Source organism: Prionailurus viverrinus, chromosome D1, assembly GCF_022837055.1.
Source record: "Prionailurus viverrinus isolate Anna chromosome D1, UM_Priviv_1.0, whole genome shotgun sequence".
NCBI lineage: Eukaryota > Metazoa > Chordata > Mammalia > Carnivora > Felidae > Prionailurus > Prionailurus viverrinus.
The window spans coordinates 11,415,942-11,442,622 of record NC_062570.1 but is presented as its reverse complement, the minus strand read 5'-3'; the positions used below and the strand labels follow the sequence as shown (position 1 = coordinate 11,442,622).

Here is a 26,681-nt window from a genome sequence, read left to right as displayed (position 1 = left end):
TTGCGGGGCTGGTTTAGTGGTCATGAACTCCTTTAATTTTTGTTTGTCTGGGAAACTTTTAATCTCTCCTTCTCTTTTGAATGACATCCTTGCTGGATAACGAATTCTTGGTTGCAGATTTTTCTGACTCAGGATACTGAATATATCCTGCCACTCATTTCTGGCCTGCCAAGTTTCTGTGGATAGGTCTGCTGCAAACCTGATCTGTCTTCCCTTGTAGGTTAAGGACTTTTTTTTTTCCCTTGCTGCTTTCACGATTCTTTCTTTGCCTGAATATTTTGTGAATTTGACTATGATATGCCTTGTTGATGGTCAGTGTTTGTTGAATCTTATGGAAGTCCTCTATGCTTCCTGGATTTTGATGTCTGTGTCTTTCCCCAGGTTAGGAAAGTTTTCTGCTATGATTTGCTCACATAACCCTTCTACCTCTTTTTCTCTCTCTTCATCTTCTAGGACCCCTATGATTCTGAAGTTCTTCCTTTTTAATGAGTCACTGGTTTCTCTTTAATCATGCCCTTTTGCCTCAGTCTCCCTTTTTTTCTGCTTCATTATTCTCCTTAAGTTTGTCCTCTATATTGCTTTGTCTCTGCTCTGCCTCATCCATCCTGGCCACTGTGGCATCCATTTGAGATTGCAGCTCAGTTATAGCTTTTTTAATTTCATCCTGACTAGCTTTTACTTCTTTTATCTCCTCAGAGGAGGACTCTAATCCATTTTTGACCCCAGCTAGTATTCTTATAATTGTGATTCTGAATTCTGGTTCAGACATCTTGTTTGTATCAGCGTTGATTAAGTCTCTGGCTGTCATTTCTTCCTGCTCTTTGTTTTGGGGTGAATTTCTTTGTTTCATCATTTTGAAGGAAGAAAAGGAATTAGTAATGTAAAAAAATTTTTAAGTAAAAAATTAAAAAGAACACACACACACACACACACACACACACACACACCCAATCAAATAAATGATGCTAGATCCTAGGTGTGTTTTGGTCTGGTTATTGAAAGGAGCTTGATAGAGTGGAGAAAAAAGGGAAGAAAAAAAAGGAAAAAAAATAAAAATGAGGGAAAAAAGGAAAACATTTGAAAATTTGCGAAAATGAATACAATGAAATAGAATAAAGTTAAATGATGGAAATAAAATAGAATTTGAAAAATCTAAGATAAAGTATTAGTAGAAAAATATATATATTAAAATTTTTTTAACGTTTATTCATTTTTGAGAGACACAGAGAGACAAAGCATGAGCGGGGAAGGGGCAGAGAGAGGCAGACACAGAATATGAAACAGGTTCCAGGCTCTGAGCTGTCAGCACAGAGCCCGACGTGGGGCTCGAACTCACAAACTGCGAGATCCTGACCTGAGCCGAAGTCCGATGCTCAACCGACTGAGCCACCCAGGCGCCCCTAAACAAAAATGTTTTTAATAAAAATTGAAAAAAAATAATTGTTTTCCTGTATTCAAGAAAGAGAAATTAAAAAATTTTTGAACAGATGGACCAGTGAACAGACTGAAATATAGTTGAAATTATATCGTTTTCCCATAGAAGTCAAACCATGAAGCACTTTATAGTCCGTCAACTAAGCAGGCAGAGAGATTTGTGTTCCTGAAGAGCAAGATTGGCCCAGGAAGCTGGGGCAGGGAGGGTGGTGGGAGTTGGTGGAGCTTAGTGTAATGGCTCTGCCCTCCACTAGATGGCGCTACTTAGTGTACCGGGGTTGATTGGTGAGGCGCTTGGAGATGTGTATGCGCATGCGCTGGAGCGGTGAAACTGGTGTCAGCTGCTGCTCAGTCTCTATCCTCCGAACTCCATGCTCTCTTCAGGCAGATATCGCGCACCCCTCCTTTGTCTTCAGTCCCTCCGCTCCCCGCTTTTACACGGTCTGTGTCCAAGCTGTCAGGTAGCCAGACGGCACCTCCCTCCTGAGTTTTATCTCAGATGCAGCTGTGTTTCCCAACCCCTCACCTCTGAGGGACTGCGGCTTTGACCCGTTCTGCCCCTCTGCTGGCGAGTCTCACGGAGCAATGGCCGGGTGCCGGCCGCACCCAGGAACTTTCGCGGGACCATGCTGCTGCCAGTGCCCAGAGATTGCTGCCGGGTGCTGGCCCGCCCCAGAAAAAGTTGATGCGATCGTGTAGCAGCAGCGTTTCCGGGATTTATGGAAAACCACAACACACACCTGGCGCCAGGCTTCACCCTTAACGACCTCGTTCCAGCACCAGCGAATGTGGTGGTTCTCCTGGGTCCACTGGGGCCTCTGCCTGTGGGGAGTCCTTCCAGCAGGGGAGCCGCCTCTGCCCATGTGTCCCAAAGACCCCCGGACTTCACTCTGCGCCTGTGGTTTCGCCCTTCTCACCAGAGCACCACCAGGTATGGAGCTTCGAGGTTTAGACTCTGTGCTCCTTGTTTATAGCATCTTAATGGAATCTAAACCTTCTCTTTTCTCCCTTTTTGGTTCAGTCCCTGCGGCTGTTTCCACTGTTTCACTTTCTCTCCAGCTGCTTTCGGGGGAAGGTGCTTTTCTCATACTATCTCAGCAAGGAAAAGCGGCTCCCTGCCCTCCGTGGCTTCTGTCTCCCCCAGTTCACCTCTCCGCGCCACGTACCTGCTGGGTTCTGCGGTTCAGGTTGCGCACATTGTTGTGTCAGTCCTCAAGTCAGTTTCCTAGGTGTGTAGGATGGTTTAGTGTTGATCTGGCCGTATTTTATGGACGCGAGATGCAAAAAAACTTCCATGCTGTTCCACCATCTTCAGCATCACAAGTATTTTTTAATGTTTATACTCACACTGAGTTTATAGCCAATTTATAACTTGTAGCCTTTTTTTTTTTTTCCTTTTTTTTTTTTTTAAATGCTCTCCTCTCAGCCTCCCACCTGTCATTGTGCGCTCCAGTAACTGGTTTTCAGAGAGCACAGTTTACATCTGTCCCTCTTGTGAGGCATGATCTGGCCGCTCATCACCTCCGACGGCAGGGCTCGTTGGGATGCTCATTGGCCTTGGGTGTGTGTGGTGAAGTGTGCTGAGCCTCGGGAAGTGTCTTGTTGACATCCAGACACTCCGTGCGTCTGCAGTGCTTCCTGTCTGTGTGGTCCCGCAGAGCCTCCTGGGGGATCCAGGCTGGCTGGGTCCTGCCTGCGTGTCTCCAGGTGTGGGCTAAGGACCACCTACAGTGGAGCCCCGAGTCCCAGAGCTACGGCCTCAGGATCCACAGGCTGGGTTCCAGAAGGTTCCATCCACAGAGTGTCCCTAGAGATGCAGAGGCCTGCAGTCGGGGGCGACAGAAGAGCTTGGCCAAGCAGGACTGCTGCTGACTTCCCGGCCCGGGGTGCAGGGTGGGCTGGCGGCTGCCCGGAGAGGCCTTCTCCTGGGCTGCAGACCCGCTGTCTTTCTTCCCTCAGCAGGAGTGTGGCAGGACTTGCAGGCTGGGTCCTGGGCTCCAAATACCCTTTCCCTGGCAGAGTTTCATCCTGTCAGACCTTTGTGCTTTTGTTCCTCATGCTGACCACCACATTTCCAGCAGGCTGTTGATGGCCATCGCGGTGGAAAGCACCCTAAACGGACAGTGTCTTGTGGGTCATCTTGTTCTGAGCTGGACTTCATAGCCGAGTGCCTGGGCTTGCCTGCTCAGGAAGACACAGCATAGTACTGTCCCCTGGAAAGGCAAACTCCTGCCAGCGAGACCTGGGGACCAGCAGATCCTTTACAGATCACACTGCCCTGTTCTCCTGCCTCTTGTCTGCTCTTTCCTGCCTCCCAACCCATAGATTTGCCCCCTTAGAGAAAACTCCGAGGAAGGAGTTTCCCTGGTTTTGCTGGGTCAGCCTTGTCCATCAGAAAACTGAGAGTTTTGAGTAATAGACACAGGGTAGTATGTCTCTGCCTTTCAGGGTCCCCTAACCCACGTCTTCCCTGCCTGATTCCATCATGCAGGTGCTACTCACTCAGCAGACACAGTCACCAGCCTGGAGGGAGGAGAGGGGCATGGTGACCCATGATTATGGGGTATGGCAGGCAGCAGCTCAGGGTCCCGAGCAGGTAGACCCTCTCCAGCCACATGTAAACCCTGCAACTGAATTGTGTTTGTGAAACTCTGTTCAAGCCACCATAAGCTGTGTGTTCACTTCCAAAGAGTAGGTAAAAAGTGTTGAACAATTTCAGGCACTGCAGGGAAATGAAATATGGTTTGTGTAAGTTCTGGGGCGTAGGGGAGGAGACAGATGCCTTTAGTAATAGTGGATTAGGGCTGGAGCAGAGGAGGATTTGGAGGCGTGCTAACAATGAGGCTGGAATAGTAAGCAAGGGGTGGGGCAGTGGCCAAGAAGGGTGTTGTTAGGACTTTGTGTTTTATCCTCAGGGTGGTTGGGAGCTGGTAAAGATCTTTTGGGGAAGGTGGGAGAAAGATGTGGTTGGTATGATGACATTCACTGTCCACACAACTCATTCTGTGCCGAGTGAGGCCAGTGGGTTGGAGGCTACCAGGTAAAATCCAACGAGACCTCCTTCATGATCTAGCTGGTGCCACCCAAGCTCAGCCTATGTGATGGGAGTTACTGGGGTGATTTCTGTAAGAGATTTATAAGGCCATGTTGGGAGCAACTCTCATCGCCCAGAGGCAACCTACCCTGCCTGCCCCAAGCACCAGGGCTGAGGCTGGGGCTCTCATTGCGCGAGGCAGTCCTCATGGGTGACCTTGCTGTGGAGGGTTTCTGAAAGCCACATGGGAGGCAGTGGCCATGGAGGACATTCACCGGAATGACAGCGAGCATACAAACACCAGGGTGGCAAGGGGTCCTGGTCATCTTTTTTGTAGCTACAAGTCAACATCTATTCTCTAGACTCCTGAGCAGGAACCCTGTGTGCCAGCCAGTGGGACAGGTGGAGGCTAATTCTGTTAGGGGAATAAGAAGAGAAGGGTCATGTAGAAAGAACATGGAGTGTCACTGTCTCCCTCTTTTCCCCTGAGGTGAGGCTGCAAATGGCACAGTGGGATTTTCCCATGATTCTCCTTGACATGGAGCTGCCTGTGAATTTTCTTTTCGGGTTTCTTGCTTGGTTCTTTCCTCTTCTTTTAAAAAATTTTTTTTTCAACGTTTATTTTTATTTTTGGGACAGAGAGAGACAGAGCATGAACGGGGGAGGGGCAGAGAGAGAGGGAGACACAGAATCGGAAACAGGCTCCAGGCTCTGAGCCATCAGCCCAGAGCCTGACGCGGGGCTCGAACTCACGGACCGCGAGATCGTGACCTGGCTGAAGTCAGACGCTTGACCGACTGTGCCACCCAGGAGCCCCATGTTCTTTCCTCTTCTTAATCCATGTTCATTTCCTTGGTGATTTTGCCAAGTGCCAGAGATTTGAATACGAGTTCCATGCGGACAGCTCCTAAATGTGTCTGCAGACCAGACCCCCCTTGAACTTTGGCCCGTGCATCATCTCCACTAGGGCGTTCACAGGCATTTGTTCAGAACCAAACTCTGCATCCTCCAGATCTGCTTCTCCTTCACTCTTTTTGGAAGGTGGATGACAGGTCCATCCTTCTAATTGTTTAGCCCCCAAATCTGGAAGCTGCCTTTGATGCCTTCTTCAAACCCCACCTCTGATCCATTACCCAATCTTGCTAGCTTCACCTCTGGGAGATAACTGGAATTGGGCTATCCACTCTCCACTGGAACCAACTTGGTCCCAAGCACACGGTCTTGTCCCATCTAGATTATTGCCTCCTAATTGGTATCCTCACCTCCTCTCTTGCCCTCCTGTGATGTCTCCCCCCAGCAGCCAGAATGATCTTGTCAAAAATCAAGTCACGTCAGGTTTCTGCTCAAAACATCCCTCTGGCTTTCCATGTCGCTTGAAGAAAAAAGCTAAAATGCTAATAGTCATCTACAGACCCCTATGTGATCTGTCCAGCTCATGGGTGCCGATGTCCCACCCCATCCCTTGCTCTCTGCTTCAGCCACAATGGCCTTCTTGCTCTTCCCCAAACACACTGAGCAGCCCCCACCCCAGGATCTTTGCACTTGCTACCCCCTCTGCCTGAGGTATCTTTGTTCTGATATTCACGTGGTTTAGTTTCTCACTTCTTCCAGGTCACTGCTCAAATGTCACCTTTTCAGAGAGCACTCTGACCTCCTCCTCACCTGGGTTTATTGTTATCTGTGGCACTCACCACTCAGTGTTGAGCCACGATAGCCTAAATCATGCTGTGGTAACAGATCTGAAGGTTAAGTGGCTGACAGCACAAAGAGCTGTCCAGCGGTATGCTGGAGCCAGCCTTTACTGCTTTCAGAGAACTGTTACATTTTCAGGAAATTTATGAGCCAGTTGTTAGTAAAAGTTAAATTGCATAAACCTACAATCAGCAAAATTATATTTAAAATGAAGGCAATATATACTCAAAATGTACCGTTTCTCAATTATTTTACTACCTTTTTACTATTATGAATGTATGTTGATAGTTTATTGTTATTACTACATATTACTATTTTCTCTGTGCTTGTGTTTATTTTTTGGTGGAGATAAGCTGTATGATGCCGTGCTACCGTGCTTTACTACTAACTCCTCGTTCAGTGCTGACATGTTGAAATCAGCCATGTAGGGAATATTTACATACCAGTGGAAACAGTAAATGCTACAAATAGGGTTTGCTTGAGTTTTGGTGTTTGTCTAGACTTGAGAGCGACGGGGCAAATATTTATGATGTGGATTCAACTTACTGTGCTGTGTCTGGGGGTGCCTGGGTGGCTCAGTCAGTTAAACTGAGCCGACTTTGGCTCAGGTCATGATCTCCAGGTCTGTGAGTTCGAGCCCCGCATCGGGCTCTGAGCTGTGCTGACAGCTCAGAGCCTAGAGCCTGCTTCAGATTCTGTGTCTCCCTCTCTCCCTGCCCCTCCCCAGTTCATGCTCTCTCTCTGTCTCAAAGATAAACAAACATAAAAAAAAAAATTAAAAACAAAAACAAATGTGCCGTGTCTGCAGCCGTTCCACTGTGGCTGGCATGAAACATCGAGGCCATATCCTGGTATTCAAAACTTCTGCCCAGTTCAGCAGTGGTCACTCACACCACTGATGAACAAGTGAAGTTCCCACACACTGATCTTCATTGCTTCGCTTCCATCTTATCTGTTAACACAAGTGAATCAGCCAGTGTTCTTGGTGGAACGACACTCACTCACTCACTAATCGTAATCATAGGTTGATTCTAGAGAAGAGTTCAGCAAAAATGTACCAAAGCATTCCGCACCATATGGATACATGGAATTTCAGTATAGAGTGTGGTATATGATTTGTAAATTGCATTCTTTGTCTCAGTAAAGTGTGTAACAAGCACACACAACATGTGTGCTTCCCTCTTGGAGGGCTGGTTATTAAATGTGCAGCAGATAACCCCTGGGGTTTTCCCTCATGCATGCTCCATGAGTTCACACCCCTCATCTTGGGCCTAGGTGAAGGCACTTGTACCACCTGCAGCGTGGCTGGCCGTGGCGGCCGTAGTAAGATGCACACCCGCTATCAAGGCTCTGCCTGGAAGTCATAGTCCATTGACCAAAGCAAGTACATGGCCGTGCCCACTTCATGAGACCAGAGGCATACCATCCTATCATATCATGGACCTGGAAGGAGGGAGAGGAGAGCTGGAGTATTGGTGACGAGCCCTAATGACCCTACCACGTGTCAGGCACTTTTGTGCTTATTGTCTGACCCACCTCACACGTAAACTAACATTCTGCAAGAATGTTTTGTTCACTGCTGTATCTGGAGTACCTTGGAGACACTCAGTGAATACTGAGTGAATCTGGGAGGAGGCTAGCCTGGAGGAGGGGAGAAGGCGGTGAAAGCAAGCCCTCATGGACCATTAGAGAGAAGGTCATCATTTCATGATGTCAGTTTTTGTTTATCACTCCTTACCTTACCATATGCTGCTGGCAGTTGGTGGCACAGGAAATCACATGTATTACGTGGTTCTGGGTCATTAGAATGAGCTCTAGGGCCAGTGAAGGGACAATGCCTGGGAACGGAAGCAGACACCGCCCCAGAGCAAGACACCTCCCCAGGCTAGGGCTAGGGAGGGGCACGTAGGACACAAACGAAGGAGGTGCCTCAGACCCATGCAGGTGCAGGAATGGCCTTGAGAGAGGGCCTCTTTATATCTTGCTCCCTAGAAGACTCACTCACCTGCCTCACCCTGGGGCTGCTCCTCTCCAGGAACTTGCAGTTCCACAGTTTAATAGGCAATTCCAACTCTTGGCTCTTCCCAACACCGCTGGCCAGCAGCATATACAAGAGAATTCTGAGTCTGGTGAAGTTTGCTTTACTCTGTCTAGCTCAGAGACTTTAATAAATTCCAAGGGCTGAGAGGTATGGCAAAGTGAGGCTCTAAGTGCTGAGAAGTATGGTAAACTAAGAAGGCGAAGCATCGCGTATTCTGGAATAAGCCTCAGGCGCCGACCTCCATGTTGAAACCTTGGAGCTCAGGTATAGATGGTTATTCCAGTTGGGTTTGATGCTATCCCACATCTGGGATGCCACCAGCACTATCCCAATTTGTTGAGTACCTACTATGTGCCAAGACAGTCCTACACTCTGTTTTCATATACACGGCTTCACTCATTAGCCAGGACCTCAGCTCAGTTAGCTTGGTATCTCCTGTTTGTCAAAAGAAGAAACTGAGTCTTGAGGAGATTAAGGAATTCTTCCAAGGTCAACAAGGAAGTGGCAGAACCAGGATTTGAATGAAATCTGTCCGAATCTGATGGCTGGCCATTCTCATAACTGGGATTCCTCTATCAAACCGAGAGAAAACATTGTAAACCATCATCCAGGCAATGTGAACTCAAGACACTGAGTTTAACTGACCTTGAACTCAACTGAATGTGAACTCAAGACACTGAGTTGACTGACCTTGTTCACAAGGTCAAAAGAAATACCCCTGGCATTTCCCCATATGATTCACCTGATAGACTCTCACTGAATCGAAATAAATCCCAGTTTGACCACAAACAGCTTTTTTTTTCTTTCAATTTTTATTGAACACAAGTATTCTGACAGAATGCAAAGTCAAAATTCTCAGTTAGTACTCAGTATTTACACCAGTGAGAATGGAAACAAAGGTGGTATTGATGTTTTCACTTGGTAAAAAGTTTATAACAAGAGAGAAGGCCCCCGAAGTAGGGAATGCTGGGTAGGGATGTTAATGGAGGTCTGAAAACCACCATCCAGACAGACAGCCTCGAGTGAAAACCTGGGACTTGGAAGGGCTCCATAGAAAAGTGTGAAAATACAGTCCCACTTCAGAAGCTGCACTATGTACACTACGGCCCTCCAGGATTCAGAGACCCTGCGCGTGGCACGTGGAAACCCCTCCAGAAGAACTTGGCCATGCCGCTATTTATGTGAATACATATGTATGGCACATACACATATAGACACATAGACATTGGAAACTGGTAGAGTTGATCCCGCCTTCAAAAAATTAAAAAAGGAAAACTATAAGCTTTTATCTCTTAACATAAAAGATAGAACATCTTGAAAATAAAGTGACTCCCTCTTTGATTTTAGAGAAAGCATTGCTCTGGGTTTTTTTTGTTTGTCTGTTTTTGCTTTTTTTAAAATTTTTAGAATTTTTTTTTTTTTTAAAGAAAAAGGAAAGCTCATGCATGCAGAGAGAAATCTATGTATAATGAAAGAGAGGCAGACCAAAAGGTGGGCAGTCTTGGGTGCCAGCTGACGGCGGAGCCAGGGTTCTGGGTGGGTGAGGGGTGTCAGCTGCCCCCGGGCCAGGTTACTTGAGGGTCGACTATACCTCTTTCTCTTCCTAACCATCAGAACCAAAGTCAGTGTGCCCGATCACAACCACTTGGCGTGAAATGCACAGTTCTTGGTGAGGTATAGCACGGGCTTGGCCTAGGTGGTCAACGCCAGGAACATCAGAAGATGAGCCACTGATTCCATGGACAGCCCGGCGGTGGGATTCCTAGCCTGCTGCTCCTTGCTGGGCCCTCCCTGTCTTGGGCACCCAGGAGCCCCCATTCTGCTATGTGCTCAGAGAACTGTCTGCATGTTACTCATGCCTGAGGGCCCGTGCATTTGAACCACAGACTTGTGCAAGCCCTACCATCAAAGGGGCCGGGGCTGGGTGCATGGGGTCCTCCGTTTCCATCCCCAGGAGCTGAGAAAATGCAAAATAACCCCACACTTAGCAAATGACAAGACCATTATTTTTTCACAGTTTGAAATTATAATCTTCGCATATCGTCACTGATCAGACCGCAGAAGTGTCAGGACACTGGGGAGTGTGGCCCGGAGAACAGACTCAGGAGAGGTCTCGCCACCCTCACCTCTTGCGGCTTTGTACCGTGGGACAGGAGCGCATGCCAGGGCGCCGATTTCCGCGTATTAGCGCCCTCTTCATCATCAAAATCACGCTTACTTCATTTTCTTTGTTTAAAGGCTTCAATTCCTTTTAAGAGTTATTCTTGTTTCCTGAATATTTTTTTCTGAACTATCTGCTATACCTTCCACAACCAAACTATGTTGAAGTTTTATTTCAATACTATGACAAAAACACGTTTCACACTAAAATAGTCACGCATCCACAGTGCACAAGCTTGCAGTTCTAAAGTAGAATGAGGGAAAAAAAAAAAAGCAAAATTTCTATACAAAGGGCTGGCTTTTCCCTTCTCCCCCCTCCCATCCCCCTTAAAGTTTCTGTATTTTTTTTTTCCCCACTTGGTTTCCGATCCAGGAAAGTTGTGTTATGACTCCAGACAGCAGTTGGCTTTTTTTTTTCTTTTGTTTCTATAAATGCTGCCTAAGTGAACAGAAGGCCGATGTTACTTTACTTCAACAGATTTCCAAAAAAAGACACTAATTCCCTGAAGCACACATGCTCTTCCGCTCAAATCTAGATTCTGGGCTCAAAAGGAAATTGTATGTATATATTTTATTTGGCTTTCTACAAAAAGGGGATGTTTGGGGTAAAAATGTGTGTTCACCAAGACCAGCCCCAACTATACAATCTTCTCTGCTTCATTCAACAAAGCCTAAGGAGTCCTTCAAAAGGAAGGGGATGCAGATGCCTAGGGGGGGGGGGCAGACTCTTTTTCACAGATACAGGCAGGTGGTGGCTAATCAGAAAGTGGTCTAACCCCCAAGGAAATACAAAAAGAATTGAAGGGCCAAAAAAAAAAAAAAAAAAAAAAGCAAAACCACTCCAGAACGAGATGGATTTTCACCTGAGTTGCACACAGGCAAAAATTTCAAATCAGAATGGGGGTGGTGGGGGTGGGGGAGGAGAGCCACTGTAAACAATCATAGTTTGTAAAGTTGTCCTGTGCGAAAACAAGCCTGTGATGACTCTACCCGCCTCTAGGCAGTATTTGTAACTTAAAAAAAAAAAAAAAAAAAAAAAGGCAGCTATTTTACATGGACATTTAAACACAACCAAAGTCAGACAGTTGTCAACTTGTAAACACTGGAAAACAAAGATGGCAGAAAGAAAAAAAAAGAGAGAGAGAGAGAAAACGAAGGAGAAAGAAATTCGAATATTGCAAACTGAGATCTGCCCCCAGAAGCTGCAATTTGGCCTTCTTCCTACAAAACGAGAGTCTACGTGGGGATTGAATTCAGCTAGAAAGGGTGACACACTTTGCATACTGAACAAATACAAAGTGAACAGAAATTATAACTTATTTATGGGGTTTTACAGAGTTCAAACTCGACTCAAAGTATAAAAATAAACTTGGACTTTGCTCATTCGTTAGTCTTAGTGCCTGGAAGCACTTCTCTGAAACTGGTCTGTGCCAATTGGGCAACACCAAGTGCGGTCTTCCTGAACCTAGATTTTTTTTTTCTTTCTGAGCTTCCTAGATTCTTAATTTGGGGTCCTTTTGTTTGGTTTTTAAATGGTTTCAGGGAACGGAGTGTCCTAGTTTGGCTGTGGGTTTAACCTTTTTGTCTCATTTTCTTACAAGTGAGTGCGCAGCAAAGGAACCCTTTCTATAAACCTACAAAAAGGAGATCCCCTGTTTATCTGTTTACTTTTTTTTTTTTTAAAGGCAAAAGACACTAGAGGAATGAGGTGTGTGTGTGTGTGTGTGTGTGTGTGCGTGTGCGTGTGTGTGTGTGTGTGATATTGGAAATGCTCTGGTGAAACTATGGTGTCACTTTTTACTTTGATCTGCTCATTTCTTGTCACCCATCATGCTTTGCTCTCGTTCTCCTTTGTCTGTGTGGCGTCATTGGGGACCGTCTTGACTTCGGCTGGCGCTGGTTTCGTTTCTGTCTCCTGGCTCTCCGACTTTGCTTCTACGGGGCCCTTCCTGCAGAGAATTGGGAAAACAGCAGTGAGAACACAATCTACAGTAACTCACCCTTCAGCCAGTCCCTCGGGAGGGGCTCCAGCTTAGAGCAATGGTCTCCATCCTTGGCTGCACGCTGGAATCACCTGGGAGCTCTAAAAATCACTGGTGCCTGGGCTCTACCCCCAGAAATCCTGATTTAATTGGTCTGGGCATGATGACTTTTAAAAGCACCCAAGTGACTCTAAAATGAAGCCAAAGTTGAGAGCCACTGAATCTGAGGAATGAGACCTTTTCTGTTCCAGCCCTAATCCAATGCCAGGGCCCAGGGGCCTTACCTGGGGTGGTGGAAGGGGGCAGCAGATGTGGCCTTTTCCTCACCCTGATCGGTATAATTGGTATAATTAGTCAGACTGGTATAAATGGGGCATGCTGGGCTGGTTCCCCAGTACTGACTCCAGGGGCCCCTCTGCAAACTGCCTTGCTGTTGCCTGTCCTTGCTCCCACCACACCCTGTGCTCTGTGTTTCCTGGTGATGCCTCAGTGGTTTGCCTGGCCAGGGTGAGAAAATTTTATGACTGAGGCAGCTTTTTGTGCCATGAAAGGCTAGACTGGGATGTCACGCTACACATGGGGACAAGGGGAGTAGGGGGGCTAGGGGGTGCTGAGTGGGCGGGATAGAGGAGTCCTACCTCCTGGGGTTCAGGGCTCCTGGGGACAGTCCTATTTCAGCTCTTGGTGGCAGCATACCGCTCATGTGGGGGCAGCCACAGGAGCCTCTGTAAAAACCTAGGTCTCGCTCTGCCTTATTCAGTCTGAGGAGTGAAAGTCTGATCTAAGGATGCACTGGGGCAAGCAGGCTTAGACCCCAGTTCCAACTGCATTTTGGCATCATATTTAAGAAACCTGCTAAGTTAAGGACTTGCCCTTGAACTTGGAGACCCAACAGTCATTTGGTGCTTGTGAGCTCTGACTGTTCCCAGACATTCCAGGTCAGAAGAAGCAAGAGTAGGTGGTGGTGGTGGGGGTAGGGGGTGAGGGGGTGGGGTATCTGGGGCCGGAGTGGGACAGGGCCCTCTGGACCACATCCTCTCCCCACATGGGCCTTGGGGTCTGCCTCTTTTCTTCCTGCGTAACAGTGCTGTTCTGGTGGGGACTCAGCCTGGACCCTGGATAACACACTGTCTGTGGGCCCCAGGGTGGCCAATAAGGGCACCTTGGCCTCCTTAGCTCGCTTCCCAAGCTACGCTCATCAGGGGCCCGACTGCGAGGCTCCCCCCCCACCCCGCCAGGGAAAACAGAAGTCGCTGCTATGATGATAAGGAGAAGACGTAATTAACATGGCCTAATTAGTGAGGAGGCGGCTGCCTGCCCCCCTTCTGTCCCCGCCTCATCCCAGCCCCCTGGTTGACAGTCGCCTCAGAGAAGCCCTGGAACAGGCTGAAGACACATCTAACAAAAAGGACACAGCACAGCACAGACAGACGCACACCACCACGGGACATAACCCGACGACAGCAGACAAAGAGAGGCCGTACTCGGTCTTTGCTGGTGCAGGCAAAACAGAGCTGTCTGCAGTGGAAGGGGCAAGCTCAGGGGCTTGTCCACTGGCCCCAGCGGTGGGAGCAGGAGAGCCCAGGGCTGCAAAAACATCCTTTGCAAGGTCAATATCTGGGGTCTTGAAGTTCCCTTCGTCCATTTTAAAGTCCTCGCCCTGGGCAGGGTTTGTGGCGCTGACGGAGGCAGCCTCGCTCTTCGGGCTAGTGAGGCCCGTGGCTGCTGCCTCGGTCGGGCTCTTCACGGCGCCGGGCTGGGTGGGCTCAGGGTCCGGGCCTTTGGTGCTGGGGGCCTCCTGCTTGGCCTGCGGGGCTGCCGTGGCAGGGGCGGCCGCTGCCGCTAGGGGACTGGTTGCCCCGGCCGCGGTGGGGCTCGGCTTGCTCGCGGGAGGGGCCTTGGAGGCCTCCCCCGCGCTGGCAGGGGCGCTGGGGCTGAGCACAGCCCCCTGGTGAGCCAGGACACTAGAAGACAAACTGCCAGCAGCAGGGGCTGAGGCCGGGGTGTCGCTCAGGTCAACGAGGGGGGCAACCTTGGGGGCCGAAGCTGGGGGAGGGGAGGAGGCGGTGGCGCCGGGCCCCTTGGAAGGGGTGGCCTGGCCAGTGGGCACAGAGTTTGAGTCAGGCGTGGCCGTGGCCGGGGGGGCAATACTGGAGGTCAGGGTGGTGGTCTCACTGGTGGGGCTGTTCTGAGCAGTGGCAAAGGTTTCGGTGATAGTGTCAGAGTTAGCGGTGACGGTGGTGACAGAAGGCAGCATGTCCTCGACAGTGGCTGTGGTGTCGGCCGGCAGCCTGTGGGGAGGACAGGAAGTAGAAGAGAATAGACAATGAAGCTGGGACGAGACAGAGAAGCGGGCGTGGGGAAGGGGGGCCGCAGCCAAGGAGGGGGTCGTGGGCAGGGCATGCAGTGACGCACAGGCACGGACACAGGCCCACAGAGAAACGAGGACAGCAAGAGGAAGCACACGCCCAGGCGGGCAGAAGAGGAGACAGGAGACACAGACCTGCTGGCCCTTCCTCCCTGCTGATGCCCCTCCAGCTCTCTACGCTGCGCTGCCTCTCCCTGCAGCCCTGTCTGACCCCTGCCTGCACCCCAACTCCAGGAGAGGCGAGCCTCAGTTCGCCGTCCGCCACTGCTGGCGTCAAGGACCCCGAGGAATGGGCCCTGCTGTCCTTAGGGGCTCCACGGGAACTGATGGGGAAGGTCGGGAATATGGCAGACAAAGAGTGCTCCCAAGGCCCCTAGCAGTCGAGGGTTGTCCAGCCAGAGATTTAAACTAAATCCGTGCTAAACTCCACTCCCTTCAAAGCCCCAGCACTCACGACAGCCAGCCTTCGTGACCGCCTCGGCCAGACGCGGTTTCTGACTGAGGGTCCCCCAGCCTTCTGAGAACAGAAGGGTCAGGGAGCTCCACGCGCCCCACCTCCTCTCACCCTTCCAGGAAGAGCGCAGAAAACCCTAGAGCTCTTGAAAATCCTACACAGAATCTGCTGAGCCTCTCAAAGCTCAGAGCCTCTCTCACTGCGGTTGTGTCCCCTTCGGCCACTTCCAGAATGTGCGTGTGACTCGGGCATAGGGTCTAGAGATCCCGCTCACCCCTGGAACCCTTTCAGAGCATCTGCAGGCTCTTCACAGAACCAGGAATGCCTTCTCTCTAGGGAGAGAGTGGGCTCAGGCATTTCTGGCCAAGGGCTCCAGAATCTGGGCTGCATTGTTGGGCTGGGAGTGGTGGGTGGGAGGCATGGGAGGCGAGGCATGGGTGAGGCGATGAGGTGAGTGTGGGGCTCTGCGGCCAAAGTGCCGCCCCTCCCCACCCACGTACTCGGGCTCCGTCAGCGGGGTGGTCTCGTTGGGTTCCGTGTGTTTCCCTCCATCGTGGTTTGGGGTCCGCTCCTCCTCGGTCCGCACTTCCACGATGGGTTCCTTGGACTCATCTTTCCTGTGGAGAGAGTTTTGCTGGTTTGATCCCAGGCTGCTGGGGCAGGAAGGGGGCTCCCGGGGAAGCCGGCTACAGCTCAGGGCTCCTGGGTTTGGCCCAAAGTTGATGTGGGGGCGTGGGCATATTAAGCCCAAGGGCCCGAGCCTCAGCTCCCACTCGTGCTAGCTGTGTGACCGTGAACATTGGATTCGCTCGCTTTGGCTTCCGTCCCCTCATCTGTAAAATGGGGCAGGCAACAGTCTCGACCTTGCCTGGCTGTTGGAAACATTAACTGAGACAACGAATGTCAAGTGCTTAGCACAGTGCCTGGCACAGAGAAGTGCTCAGATAATCTGTATTTACATACAGTGCCTGCCCTGTGGTGGCACTCACAGCTTACTCCCTGCTCTGCCTCTTCTCACCTCACTCCAGCTCAGGTCCACCCGGTGAGTCTGTGAAACCTCTTGCTCATTGGCTCAGGACCCGTTTTTCCAGAGATGCTGGAGGGGACAGCATCTGGATGGTCAGCTCCAAAGGGACAGGAAGTTTTACCTGTTCTGTTCGCAGGTGTAACCTAGTGTCTGGGAACAGAGCCTGGCCCTGTTTTAGCTGCTCAGTAAATATCTGTTGCGTGATATATGAATGGCTGAATGAATGAAGACATGAACGAATGGCAGCGAGGCAAGTGTGTGTCTCCAATGCTACGGCAGGTCCCCTCCAAGTTTATTTAGCTCTGAAAATTCCCCTCAGTTTGGCCTATGCAGGGATTTTCAACCTTCTCTGAAATTCTAATACATTAGATGTGGGGTTCGGCCCAAATGTTAGCTTTTCAAACAGGAATCCCCAAAGACTGTGTTTTAGGAAACATTTCTCCAATGCTTTTTTTCCACCTTTGGGGTTTCCAAATGGGGAAACTGAGATGGTTCTGATGCTAAGCCTCCCGGCCCAGGGCAGAGCCTAGACCCTAGCAGTGGCAATTAGGTCTGCACTCACGAGAAGGCGGCTTTGCCCTCCTCCATGTCCTTGCCCTTGGCTCCGGGCCCAGCCTTTCCGCACAGGTTGACGGCAATGCACATGAGCAGCCCACACTTGTTCAGGAAGTAGCAGGTGATGTCCACCACCACCAGTAGCAGGACAAAGATGACGATGAGGATGCCCACAATGGCCCCAGTGCTCAGGCCTGATGTAGGGCTGCCGTTGGCTTGAGTGGGAGGGAGGGAAGGAGAGAGAGAGAGAGAGAGAGAGAGAGAGAGAGAGAGAGAGAGAGATGGCTGGTGGTTAATACACTGACGTGCAGACTGCTGGACCCTGCAGAGCAACAGCCCCTGGGGGTGGGGTAGCACCTATAGGACAAAGTCGTGGCATTTGTGTCAAGAGTGGCACCTTCCGTGGGGCCTTTCTACACCCCGGTGTGGAGACAACAGAGTCTCTCTGTATCTTCAAGAGGGCGGGATGGCAGCCTTACCTCACAGACCAGGGGGTAGGGGCATGAGGCTCCCACGAGTCGGGAGGAGTGGGCACCAGGAGCTGTATTTCCACCTCTGCGCTCAGTCTCTGAGCCTCCCCCAGCCCCATCCTTAGCTGATCTCCTCTTGAGCTCAGGGAAGCAGGCAGGCAGGTGGTGGTCACCGGGTTCAGGCTAGACCATGGCTCTTGGGAGTACTCAGGGACAGGGTCCCAAATGGGGTGGCACAGGGTTCCCAAGGCTTCCTTTGGGCTTGTGCTGGCACGAGGCACAACAATATGCCCAGTACCCGACCCCACCTCCTCTCCTCCTCTTTAAGGACGGCTCTAGATGATCCTGACCTTGGACAGTGTACATTGGCTTCATGGCTTATCCTTCTTCACTGCACCCAGGGAGACAGACAAAGACCGTTTACTCTGGAGACATGGAGGTCTGCCCAGGGTGAAAGGTTTGGGAATACTCACCATCTGGGAGCTCAGGCACACTTGGATCAGACTTCAGGAAAACCAGCAGACTCACCCAGAGATGCACACCCACACGGACAGGCACACTCACACTCAGGGCAAAGGTCCTCTGTGCCCACTACAGACAGACACATTCTCCCACTTGAGCAGCCCACAGCATGCCCGTTCTGGCTGGGCTCACTTTGAATGACTCAACTTGTGTCACACTCCCCAGGGCCCCGGGGGTGTTGGTGGTATCACAGAAGGACCCCAGCTCCCCAGGCCCCCTTGTGTCAATGTTAGCTGCCTGAGGTGGCCCCCTGTTTGGTTCCCCCCCCCACCCCACCCCAGTGTCTGGGAGATAAGAGGTCATGCTGTGGGCAGCGAGCTCTGCCCATAAGCCAGAGCCAATGACATCACACTGAAACACGAGCATGTCTGCTTCGTTTTTCTTCTTCTGGAAGGATAGAGTTCAAGAACTGGCTGCTCCACCCCACCACCAGACCTTGTCTGAAGCTTCCTGTGCTGCCAGGACCCACTGGGATCCCCCAGGTCTGCCGACTAGAGGCGGAAACTGTGGCCAACACGGTCTGGGTCTCGCTGTGCCTTTGCTGAGCCCCAGGCCAGGCCCAGTGGCCTGTTAGCCACACAGCACACCAGATAATGGAGGAATGTGTAGTCCAAGGTGACATGTGCTCAGACAGGCCCCAGTCTTCTTCTTCCATGCAGTCCGTGTTCCTGGGAGCACTCTTTCGTCTGCCCAGGGGTCCCTGGTCAGGTATCGCGGAGCCTCTTCGGCGGTGGTCCCACCCCACTGGCCTCTGTTTCAAAGTTTAATGCAGGGTACAGACCACCCGGCCAGCAGGCCACAGACGACTGCTCATAGCTTCATTTCTCGCACCCAGGGTGCATTTGGGCCTTATAGTTGGAAAAGACTCTCAAATTCTTGAGTATTTTTGGCTTCTCTGGGACCTTGGTCTTGCTTCCCAGTGTTTCCTCCTCAGGCTTGCTGGCTGGTCCCATCCAACCTGCACTGAAAACCTTAGCCTATCCCCCAGGAAGGTCCCAATACTGGCAAAGGCCTCCGTGCTCAGAGGACCCAGCTCCAGCCACGCTGTCTCTGGACTTCGGCAGCAGGAAACTGATGGCTGGCCCCCGTGATCCACTAGAGCAGGTCTTTTCCCTAGCAGCTCACAAAAGCAGAAGAGAGCATTCGTTCTTCTCTTCCGGCTCCTCATACATTCCACCCAAAGAAGCAGAGAGGCACGCAAGCCTTCCTGATGTTCAGAATCCCAAAGCTGGTTCCCCGAACAGGGAGGAATTACCAGCCTTGGGCTTTCTATCCCATGACAGTGGCTTCCAGCCACTGCCGCCTCCTGACGTCGGTGCCCAATAGGTGTCGAGTGCCTGCTTCCCGAGGAAGGAGCCTAAAGTATTTGGGGGAGGGGAGAATGTTTGTATTTTTGGACTCAGTGGCATAAACTCGACATTCCGAGGTTTACCCATAAGCGTGGTTTTAGGGGACCAGTCATATCTCTAAAGAGGACGAATGGTCCACGGAAAGGGGGCTCTGTGCATGTGAGAGGCAGCCACTGTCCACCTTGTGCTCTGGGCTCGTTAGACCTGGCTGGAGGGCTGCCTGGCTTCTGCGGGCACACTCAGGGGAAGGGCCAGAGGATACAAAGACCCCGGCGACGTGAGACAGAAAGAAGGGCAGCGGTCTTCCCTTCTCCTGGCCTAAAGGCCTTACACATGTCGTGGACTCTCCCATACCTCTGTTGTAACTCATGGCACCGCTCCCCACCCCCCTCCCCCCAACCCATCCCTGTGCTCCAGGCCAGGGCCTTCATCCTACCTGCTGAATACACCCAGCCCATTCCTGCCTCAAGTCCTTGCTGACTCCTTTCTGGGAACCCTCCAGCCCCGTAACCTCCTGGCTGGCTCTTTGCTGTCCTACAGGCCTCAGCTCAAATGTCACCTTGCTGGAGAGCCCTCTCCCTCCGTCCCCTGATCTCTCACTCTGCCCAGTATCTACCGCAGAGTAGACAGAGTAGTAGAGTATCTGTTCTCTTCTTACTTCTATCTGCCACTTTCTGTTCACTTGCATGCTTTTTATCTGGCTGTCTTCTCCAGAATGTTCTATAGGGTACTCTGTCTTAGTTCTCCCCAGCATCTAGCACAACCCGACTCATAGGAAATGTTCAAAGAATATTTGTCAAAAAGAGGAGTGGGTGTTTAGTCTGGAGATGAGAACACCATCTCCAGATGTTTACAGATGTGTCGTGAAATGGAAGCGGTCTTACTTGGTATCACTGCTGGATGGAAACTGTAGGGGTCGGGGGTAGTTCAGCTTCCCTCGAGAGGGAGCTAACAGTGTGAGCTGCCTCGGCAGGCAAGCACCCTGTGCCTGGACACCCTTGGCAGGGATGCCTAGTGCTCTGGAAGAGGCTCCTGTGTTGGGCAGGGCCTGGGACAGAAGGTGTCTCCACACCCTCTTCAACCACGGGAGCCTGCCGTCCCATGTCGCGGTCCAGCACACGGTACAGGTCCTCTGCACTGACTTTTCCCTTGGAAGACTAGAACACTCAGTGGGTCCCATTTTTATTCAGTGGTCCTCGGGATTTTATTTTTATGTGAAAAATAAACACACCTTTTAGCATAATGTTTGTCACCTGCAGCAGAATTTCTAGGGTGCTTTAGCCTCTGGGGCTCCCCAGTTCTAGTGAATCAGGATCTCTGTGGGTGATGCTCAGGAATCTGGGTGTGGCCGAGCAGCCCTGGTGATCCTTATACATAGCAGAGTTTGAAGAGCGCTGTCTCCAGGCCACCTTGTGCCTGGGTCACAGTGAATAATAGTGGCTTCTATGACTCCTGGCCCACGGATGAGCTGTGGAGTCTCGCCTCGTGGCCCTGACCACTGAGGTGGTCATACTGATGTAACTGACGTACTGAATGTATGGAGAGAGGGAGCAGAGACTGTCCCTGAAGGAAAAAGGACCAGCCAGTTCACCACTTAGAGTACAGACTTCCAGAGGAAGTAAGAGGCTCCTTAAGCTAGAGGAAGGGTGTGTGCACCTTTTACAAAAAGAAGCTGTACGTAAGGGAAACACCGGGAAATAGATGAGAGGGTATGAAAGTCAGCATTCATTACCTCTAGGGGGATGTTACAAAACTGTGTAGCTCAGGAGAGCCAGGAGGACATAGGTTATCTCCTACACCTTACGTAACATTGTATGAAAAAGGAAAAATTAAAACCTTTCAGGGGTCTGTCTTTGCATGACCTTACGCTGGCCTCCTGTGACTGAGTCACCCCACATCTGCACGCACAGACTTTCTTGGGAGCAGTTCCTCCATAACCTCCAGGGTCACAGCCACCCGAATGGTGATGCTGCGAAAGTGAGGCTGTCCATCTTCTGTGGTTCCTGGCATGGAAGAGGCTGGCACTGACTGGGGAGCTGGCTGCCCCATGACAGGGACCTACATATATCTCTCTTAAATGCCTCAAAATGGGAAGACGGGTCTCACATTTTACAGATGCCAGATGGGTCTGAGTCATTATGTCACGGGACCTCAGGGCAGCCAGGTGCCCTTCCCACTGAGCGGGAGTTCAGGTTCACTTGCAAACCTCTCACACGTCTGCTTCCTCCCTCCCAGTATCTGCTGTGAAACAGACAGCTGGTCTTAAGTTTGGAAAGAGTCCTCCTAAGTGTGACTACAAACAGAATAGGATTTGCCAATGAGAACCTTCTCTCGCATTCTGTTGATCACAAGATCACTCTGTGCAGCCTCTGCTATGGGGTTTTAATGGGGGCAGTGACATCAGGAGCCCTGGCTACAGAGACTGTATGTCTGATGGCCCACAATGCATTCCTGACCCCAAAGTGACCAGCTCCTGGTTCTGCAAAGGCACTTTCCCCTCATCCCCCTGTCTGCTGGGGACTAGTAAAGTTCAAGAAGGCAATGACCCACAAGAGCTCTCAGGATAGCTGAGCCAAATGCATAGCCCCTCATTGGCAAACGAAAGCCTCTCCTCTGCTAAAACTCCATGCAGCAGGCTGCAAGTTTGGGGTACAATTTGGGGTAATCAGAGTTATTCAGGTACATGTGAGGTGGAGGAGGGAAAGGACTTTGGACACTTGGTAGGACACACAGCTATTAAATAAAATCAAAGCACGCCGGTAAGTTCACGTGGACTGTTATTTCCTTTAATAATGCAAAGGTGTAAACTTCATAAAGGCCTCGCTGATTATCTACACAACAGTGTTAGCATTCTTATTAGTAACATACATGATCCAAACCTGCCATATAAATATTCCAGAAAGGAGCAGAGAAACCCCGCGGCATGGGGGGCACGGGCAGCACTGAGCAGGGCGCAGCGGCTGGGAGAGCCCGGCGAGGCGGCAAGTGCTTACTCCTGTGGGGGCTCGAAGGGCCGCTGTCTTGGGGATTCCCGGTGGGGCTGGGGGCCACAGCCATCACTGAGGACGGTGTCCAGTGCGAGTGGATGTGCCCTAACACTGTCTCTTTAAAGGCATCCCATTGTAAGCCATGGGGCTGCAGTGGCCTCAAAGTGCCTTTGGCTGAGGCATGCCTCGCCCGGGGTTGTGCTGAGGGGACAGGGCTCTGTCAGGCCTCCCTACGCTTGGGACTAGATCTCTGAGGAGTCCCTTCAGAAACACTGACACTGTCCCTTCCCTAGGGGCGGGACTGGGGCCAGGCCGGGGCCCCCCCTAGGGGACCATGTGACTTCTGCCTAAGATGATATCAAGAGCATGCCAGAGGCCAGGAGGACAGTGACGGGCCACTTGGGTGACGATGGATCTCTCCTTCCTTTGTCCTCCCTGCAGCTCTGACCTGGGGTTTTTACACCAGGCCCAGAGGCCCCGGGTGCCTCTCCTCAATGCTCTGCCTTGAGCCTCAGAACCATGCCTGCTTCTCTTGTGCTGGTGTGAATGCAGGTCAGGGACCCCAGGCAGAGAGGTTCAAGATGGGGCTGGGGGTGCACAGGGCCGGGGCAAGAGGCGCTACCTGCCTGAGCTGCTGGAAGAGTGTGTGTGCGTGAGCCTCTAAATTGTGAGCGCTGGGGACACGGGCCTGTGCCGACCAACACCACCAGCCGTGCCCTGCAGACCACGGGGTCCCTTGGATTCCCAAAGGGAAAGACTAGTCTTCAAACATTAGAAAAAACCAAATGGAACTAAAAAATAAACCAAAAAGAACAAAAATCAAACTTCTGTGGGATGTTTAGAGATGAGATGTATAGGATGATAGGTGACCACAATGGACGGAGGTTTTATTTAGCAGAGGGTCCATCCCCAAGCGTGTACAGGATGGTACTGAGCAGGACCCGCCTGGGTCTCCATGTGAGACTTTAGCAAACACACTGATCTTTCTCTCCTGGGCACGTGGAGAGGACACCCCCTCAAGAGCAGAGAGGACTAGCTGGCTTTCACCACAATTTTCTAAATGTCACTAGAGTCACTGATCAATATGGGCGGGGGTCAGGGCATTCGGGAAATACGACAGGCGGAGTGATTCGCAGTGGGGACACTCTGGGAGGGGCCTGTTCCCCACCCATCTGCTCTGGTATGTGCGGGGTCGCGGAGTGCGTGACCCATACTGGGCTTGCAGTGGATACTTCTAACCTGGGGGCTGATGTTTATGCGACACGGTGGGTCACTGTGGGACCATACTCCCAAGACAGGCTCTGTGCTAATCTGCTGGGCAGTCCCATTATCACTCCAACTGGGAGACTCGCATCTTTCAAAGCTGACTGGTATTGGGCATATCACAGGTTGGTCCTGTTCGCAGAGCCAGCATAAGGGGCTGGTTGTAATACCAGGACCACCGTGCCCCCCCAGAACATCTGTTCAGCCCCGGAAAATGCCTAACGAATCCATTTTCTTCCACTGCATGGGCAACAGGGTGACTTACTTTGCCCATCATGTCAGCAAAATGCCCAGATGCATCAGAGCGGTTTGGCCCCCTCACCACGGGCATGTCTAGGCAAGCAGCGCCCACTGCTTTTTTGAAGGGCAGAGGGGGAGCACGGGGTTGGAATGGAGTAGGGAAAACGTGGTGATGTGGACACTCTGATGCAAGCTTTAGGAGGTACTTAGACATTTTTCTCTGCCACCTCATGTTCAGGTAAGAAAAAAAATGGAACAAGTAACAGAGATGTGCAGAAACTTCTCTGTAAAACTAGCATGATGCTCTTCTAAAAACTGCGTTTAAAGAAAAGCGCTCCCACATATTTTTGTACTGCCATTCAAAAAGGGGGCAAACTCCTCGTGAAGCAGCATGGAAGTATCCGCGAACGGTAAAATGTCTGGAGGTCCAGCTTTTCCAATCACCAAGCCTTCCTCTTCCACACAGAGCACTTGGTGGCGTGGCCGTGGCGGTCCTGACAGGTTCTTCCAAAGGGGGCAACTGATCATTCTCATGGGAACTGGGCATTTAAGCAAACTTAATTTGTGTGTGTTTGTGTTCAAATTCCTAACAGAGCAAAAGAAGAGTCACTGCAGAGAGAAGCAATGAGACAAAGGTGTAGGACGCACAGCAGCCTCCCAAGGTCGCTGAAGGTCCCAAGCAATGGGAGCCCAGAGAGAATGTGGTTGTTTAAAAACAAATGTGGCAGTGGGGATGTCCCAGTGACGCACGTCCAACGTGACATGTGTGACGACAGACGCAGGAAGGGGAGGAGGGGGGAGAAGGAAAGAGAAGGTAGAGACAGAAACAGAGGAAAAAAAAATAGATAAAAAGAAAAAAAAATTAGGTCAAATACAGAAAACGCAAGAATCAAAGGTTAATTCAACTTAGTAAATTAGACTGACAAAGGTTAGGGAAGGGTTCAGTACAGTATTATTCCCGTAAGGCCAGTTCCAAAGCTCAGCAAGGCCAGAAGCAGCACAGCAGGGTGAATTTGGGGGTTAGGGGTCAGCGAGCAAATGAAATTACAGTGAGAGAACAGAGCCTCCACAGTAAAGTACAAGAGTTTGATTAGGAGAGTGTTACCTTCGACTAAGGCAAGGCCTCTGAGGGGCAGTCAACGAGCTTACCCACAGCCTCCTGGCCTCTAGAGCTTTCTACGCGTAGCGGGAGAGATGCGCTGTGTGCAGCAAACTGTGCTTTTTCAGCGATAGATGGGACTCGTCTTCCCACTGCGCCATGGCCCCCACCCGGTCGCTCTTCAAGACAATCTCGCCTGCACCCCTCGCCTTCTGCTACCGCACTGACCACAGAATCCCACCACGAGCGCACATCTTGTAGTTCAGAGGTTTTATACGCAGATCCCAACGCCACGGCCAGGAAAGTCCAACTAAGCACAGAGACTCCTCCTCCTAATATGCGTGCGGTAGGTGAGCAGTCCCTCCGACCCTCTCCCGGTTAATGGGGTGCCTTAACGCCTCTGACGTCTCCACTGGGCAGGGCCCTGGAGGACAACATCTTCTCCTGTTTCTGTATCTGACTCACAGTGTCCCCACCTGCTCCAACCCCACGAGCTGATGCTGTGGGCATAACCCAACATGTGGACACAGCACGTCCAAGCAACCTGCCTGTGTCACTTAGCCCAGGCAACAAGTGCCACCAGAAGTCCGCCTTGCTGAAAAGGGGTTGCTCGAGCTTCTCCCCACCCCAACCCCCCAGCTCCTAAGTGTCCCATAAAGGCTGGGCAGATCTGGATACATTCCAGACTGTCGATTTCAATGAAAAGCTGACCAAAGAGCACAAAGAAAGAGAGGGCACAGAATGGCAGGGCCACCCCCGTGTGGACATCATATTAAGCAGTCGTGAGAGCGTTTCTTGCAGCCACACCCAAATGCCTTGCCTTTACCACTGACCATCTGCACTAAGGAGCCTCCCTGAGAATGCAGAGGGTAGGTCCAATCGACGTGTCTCATCTGTGGTTTAAGACCCACCTGTCAACTCCCTGGAGGCCCCAACAGGTCTATCAGACACACACACTCACGCACACACAACAGTCGGGCACCACACACTGGTGCCTTTGTTGCTGCACTGACTCGCGCACATGCACGCCCGTGTCCCAGGCAGCCGTACCCTTTCTGTCCTCCCTCCTGCTGGGAGGTGCTGTTGTGATAACTGAACAGAGCACCCAGGCAAGCACTGGAGAGAGGACAGTCATGATGGGGCCAGACCAAGGCCACTGGGAGACCGAAACATCTTCCCTGCCATGCTTGAACACAGCAGAGGGTTTGTGGGGCCCTTTTTCAACAGGCTGCAGCTGTATGGTCTATGCCCACCTCTCCTGCCTGAGGCCGGCCTTGGGCTGATCTGGGAAAGCAGAGAGGTGCTGAAGATCTCTCTCTGCTCTGCGGGTTCGGTCAGTGAGGGGACTAACCATCAGCGGCAAGGTGGGTGGGCCAGCAAGCAGAACTCCCACATTATTCCCACACTTGGGTTGGTCCCGGGTCCCTAGAAACAGTTCTACATCTCCTAGGAGAACCACTCGCATCACGGTTTCCAGCAGACTGCCTTTCACAGATGGGGTTTCCAAGCATCTACTTTCCTCATTTGCTCTGTTTCAAGTAATTCAATTTAATCTTTGTTTCAGTTGAGAGGCCCTTGGAAGATAGGCTTTTTAACTAATTGGGCACCGTCTCTTCCTTCTCTTGGGGTCCCCACAGAGAAGAGATCTGGAACATGACTGTGCAGTAAGCAAGCATCAAATAGAAAGCGCTTCAACAATTGGGTGGTCCTTGTAGGAAATGGCAGAGGGTAGATAAGGTCTCAAAACAAGATCCTTACTCAACCAGCCTCCAAGGCTTGGCTGGAGGTGGGGCTTTTCCCATCTCAGGGGTCCCGTGGACTGGCTCAGCATCAGTCCTTCAAGGCTGAATGACACAGGACCATTGCCCCAGGAGGCTTGGCCAAGCCTTGCTGGGGGTCCAGTACATCTCAACCCACTGCACAGATAGGTACAAAGCAAAACTAAGCTTTGCATGGGCGACCGATCATGAGGATGGCTGGAAGCAAGCAAGTTGTCAGGGGCTG

At 51.2% G+C, this 26,681-nt stretch overlaps 1 protein-coding gene across 7 annotated transcripts in view; it reads right to left on the bottom strand.

The window, feature by feature from the left end:
* Positions 1 to 10,917: 10,917 nt before the first annotated feature.
* NCAM1 (neural cell adhesion molecule 1) overlaps positions 10,918 to 26,681 on the bottom strand; it is a 312,658-nt gene continuing 296,894 nt past the window's right edge. For 4 of the 7 annotated variants that reach the window (XM_047877460.1, XM_047877461.1, XM_047877462.1 and 1 more), the window contains 3 exons: positions 16,755 to 16,962; positions 15,666 to 15,782; positions 10,918 to 12,310 (listed from right to left, as the gene is read on the bottom strand). In XM_047877460.1, the coding sequence (XP_047733416.1) occupies positions 12,190 to 12,310; positions 15,666 to 15,782; positions 16,755 to 16,962 (446 nt within the window). In that variant the 3' untranslated portion in view covers positions 10,918 to 12,189. Of the gene's footprint in view, positions 12,311 to 13,827; positions 14,635 to 15,665; positions 15,783 to 16,754; positions 16,963 to 24,110; positions 24,245 to 26,681 lie in introns of those variants that run through there. The other 3 variants (XM_047877465.1, XM_047877466.1, XM_047877467.1) reach the window with 2 other exon arrangements.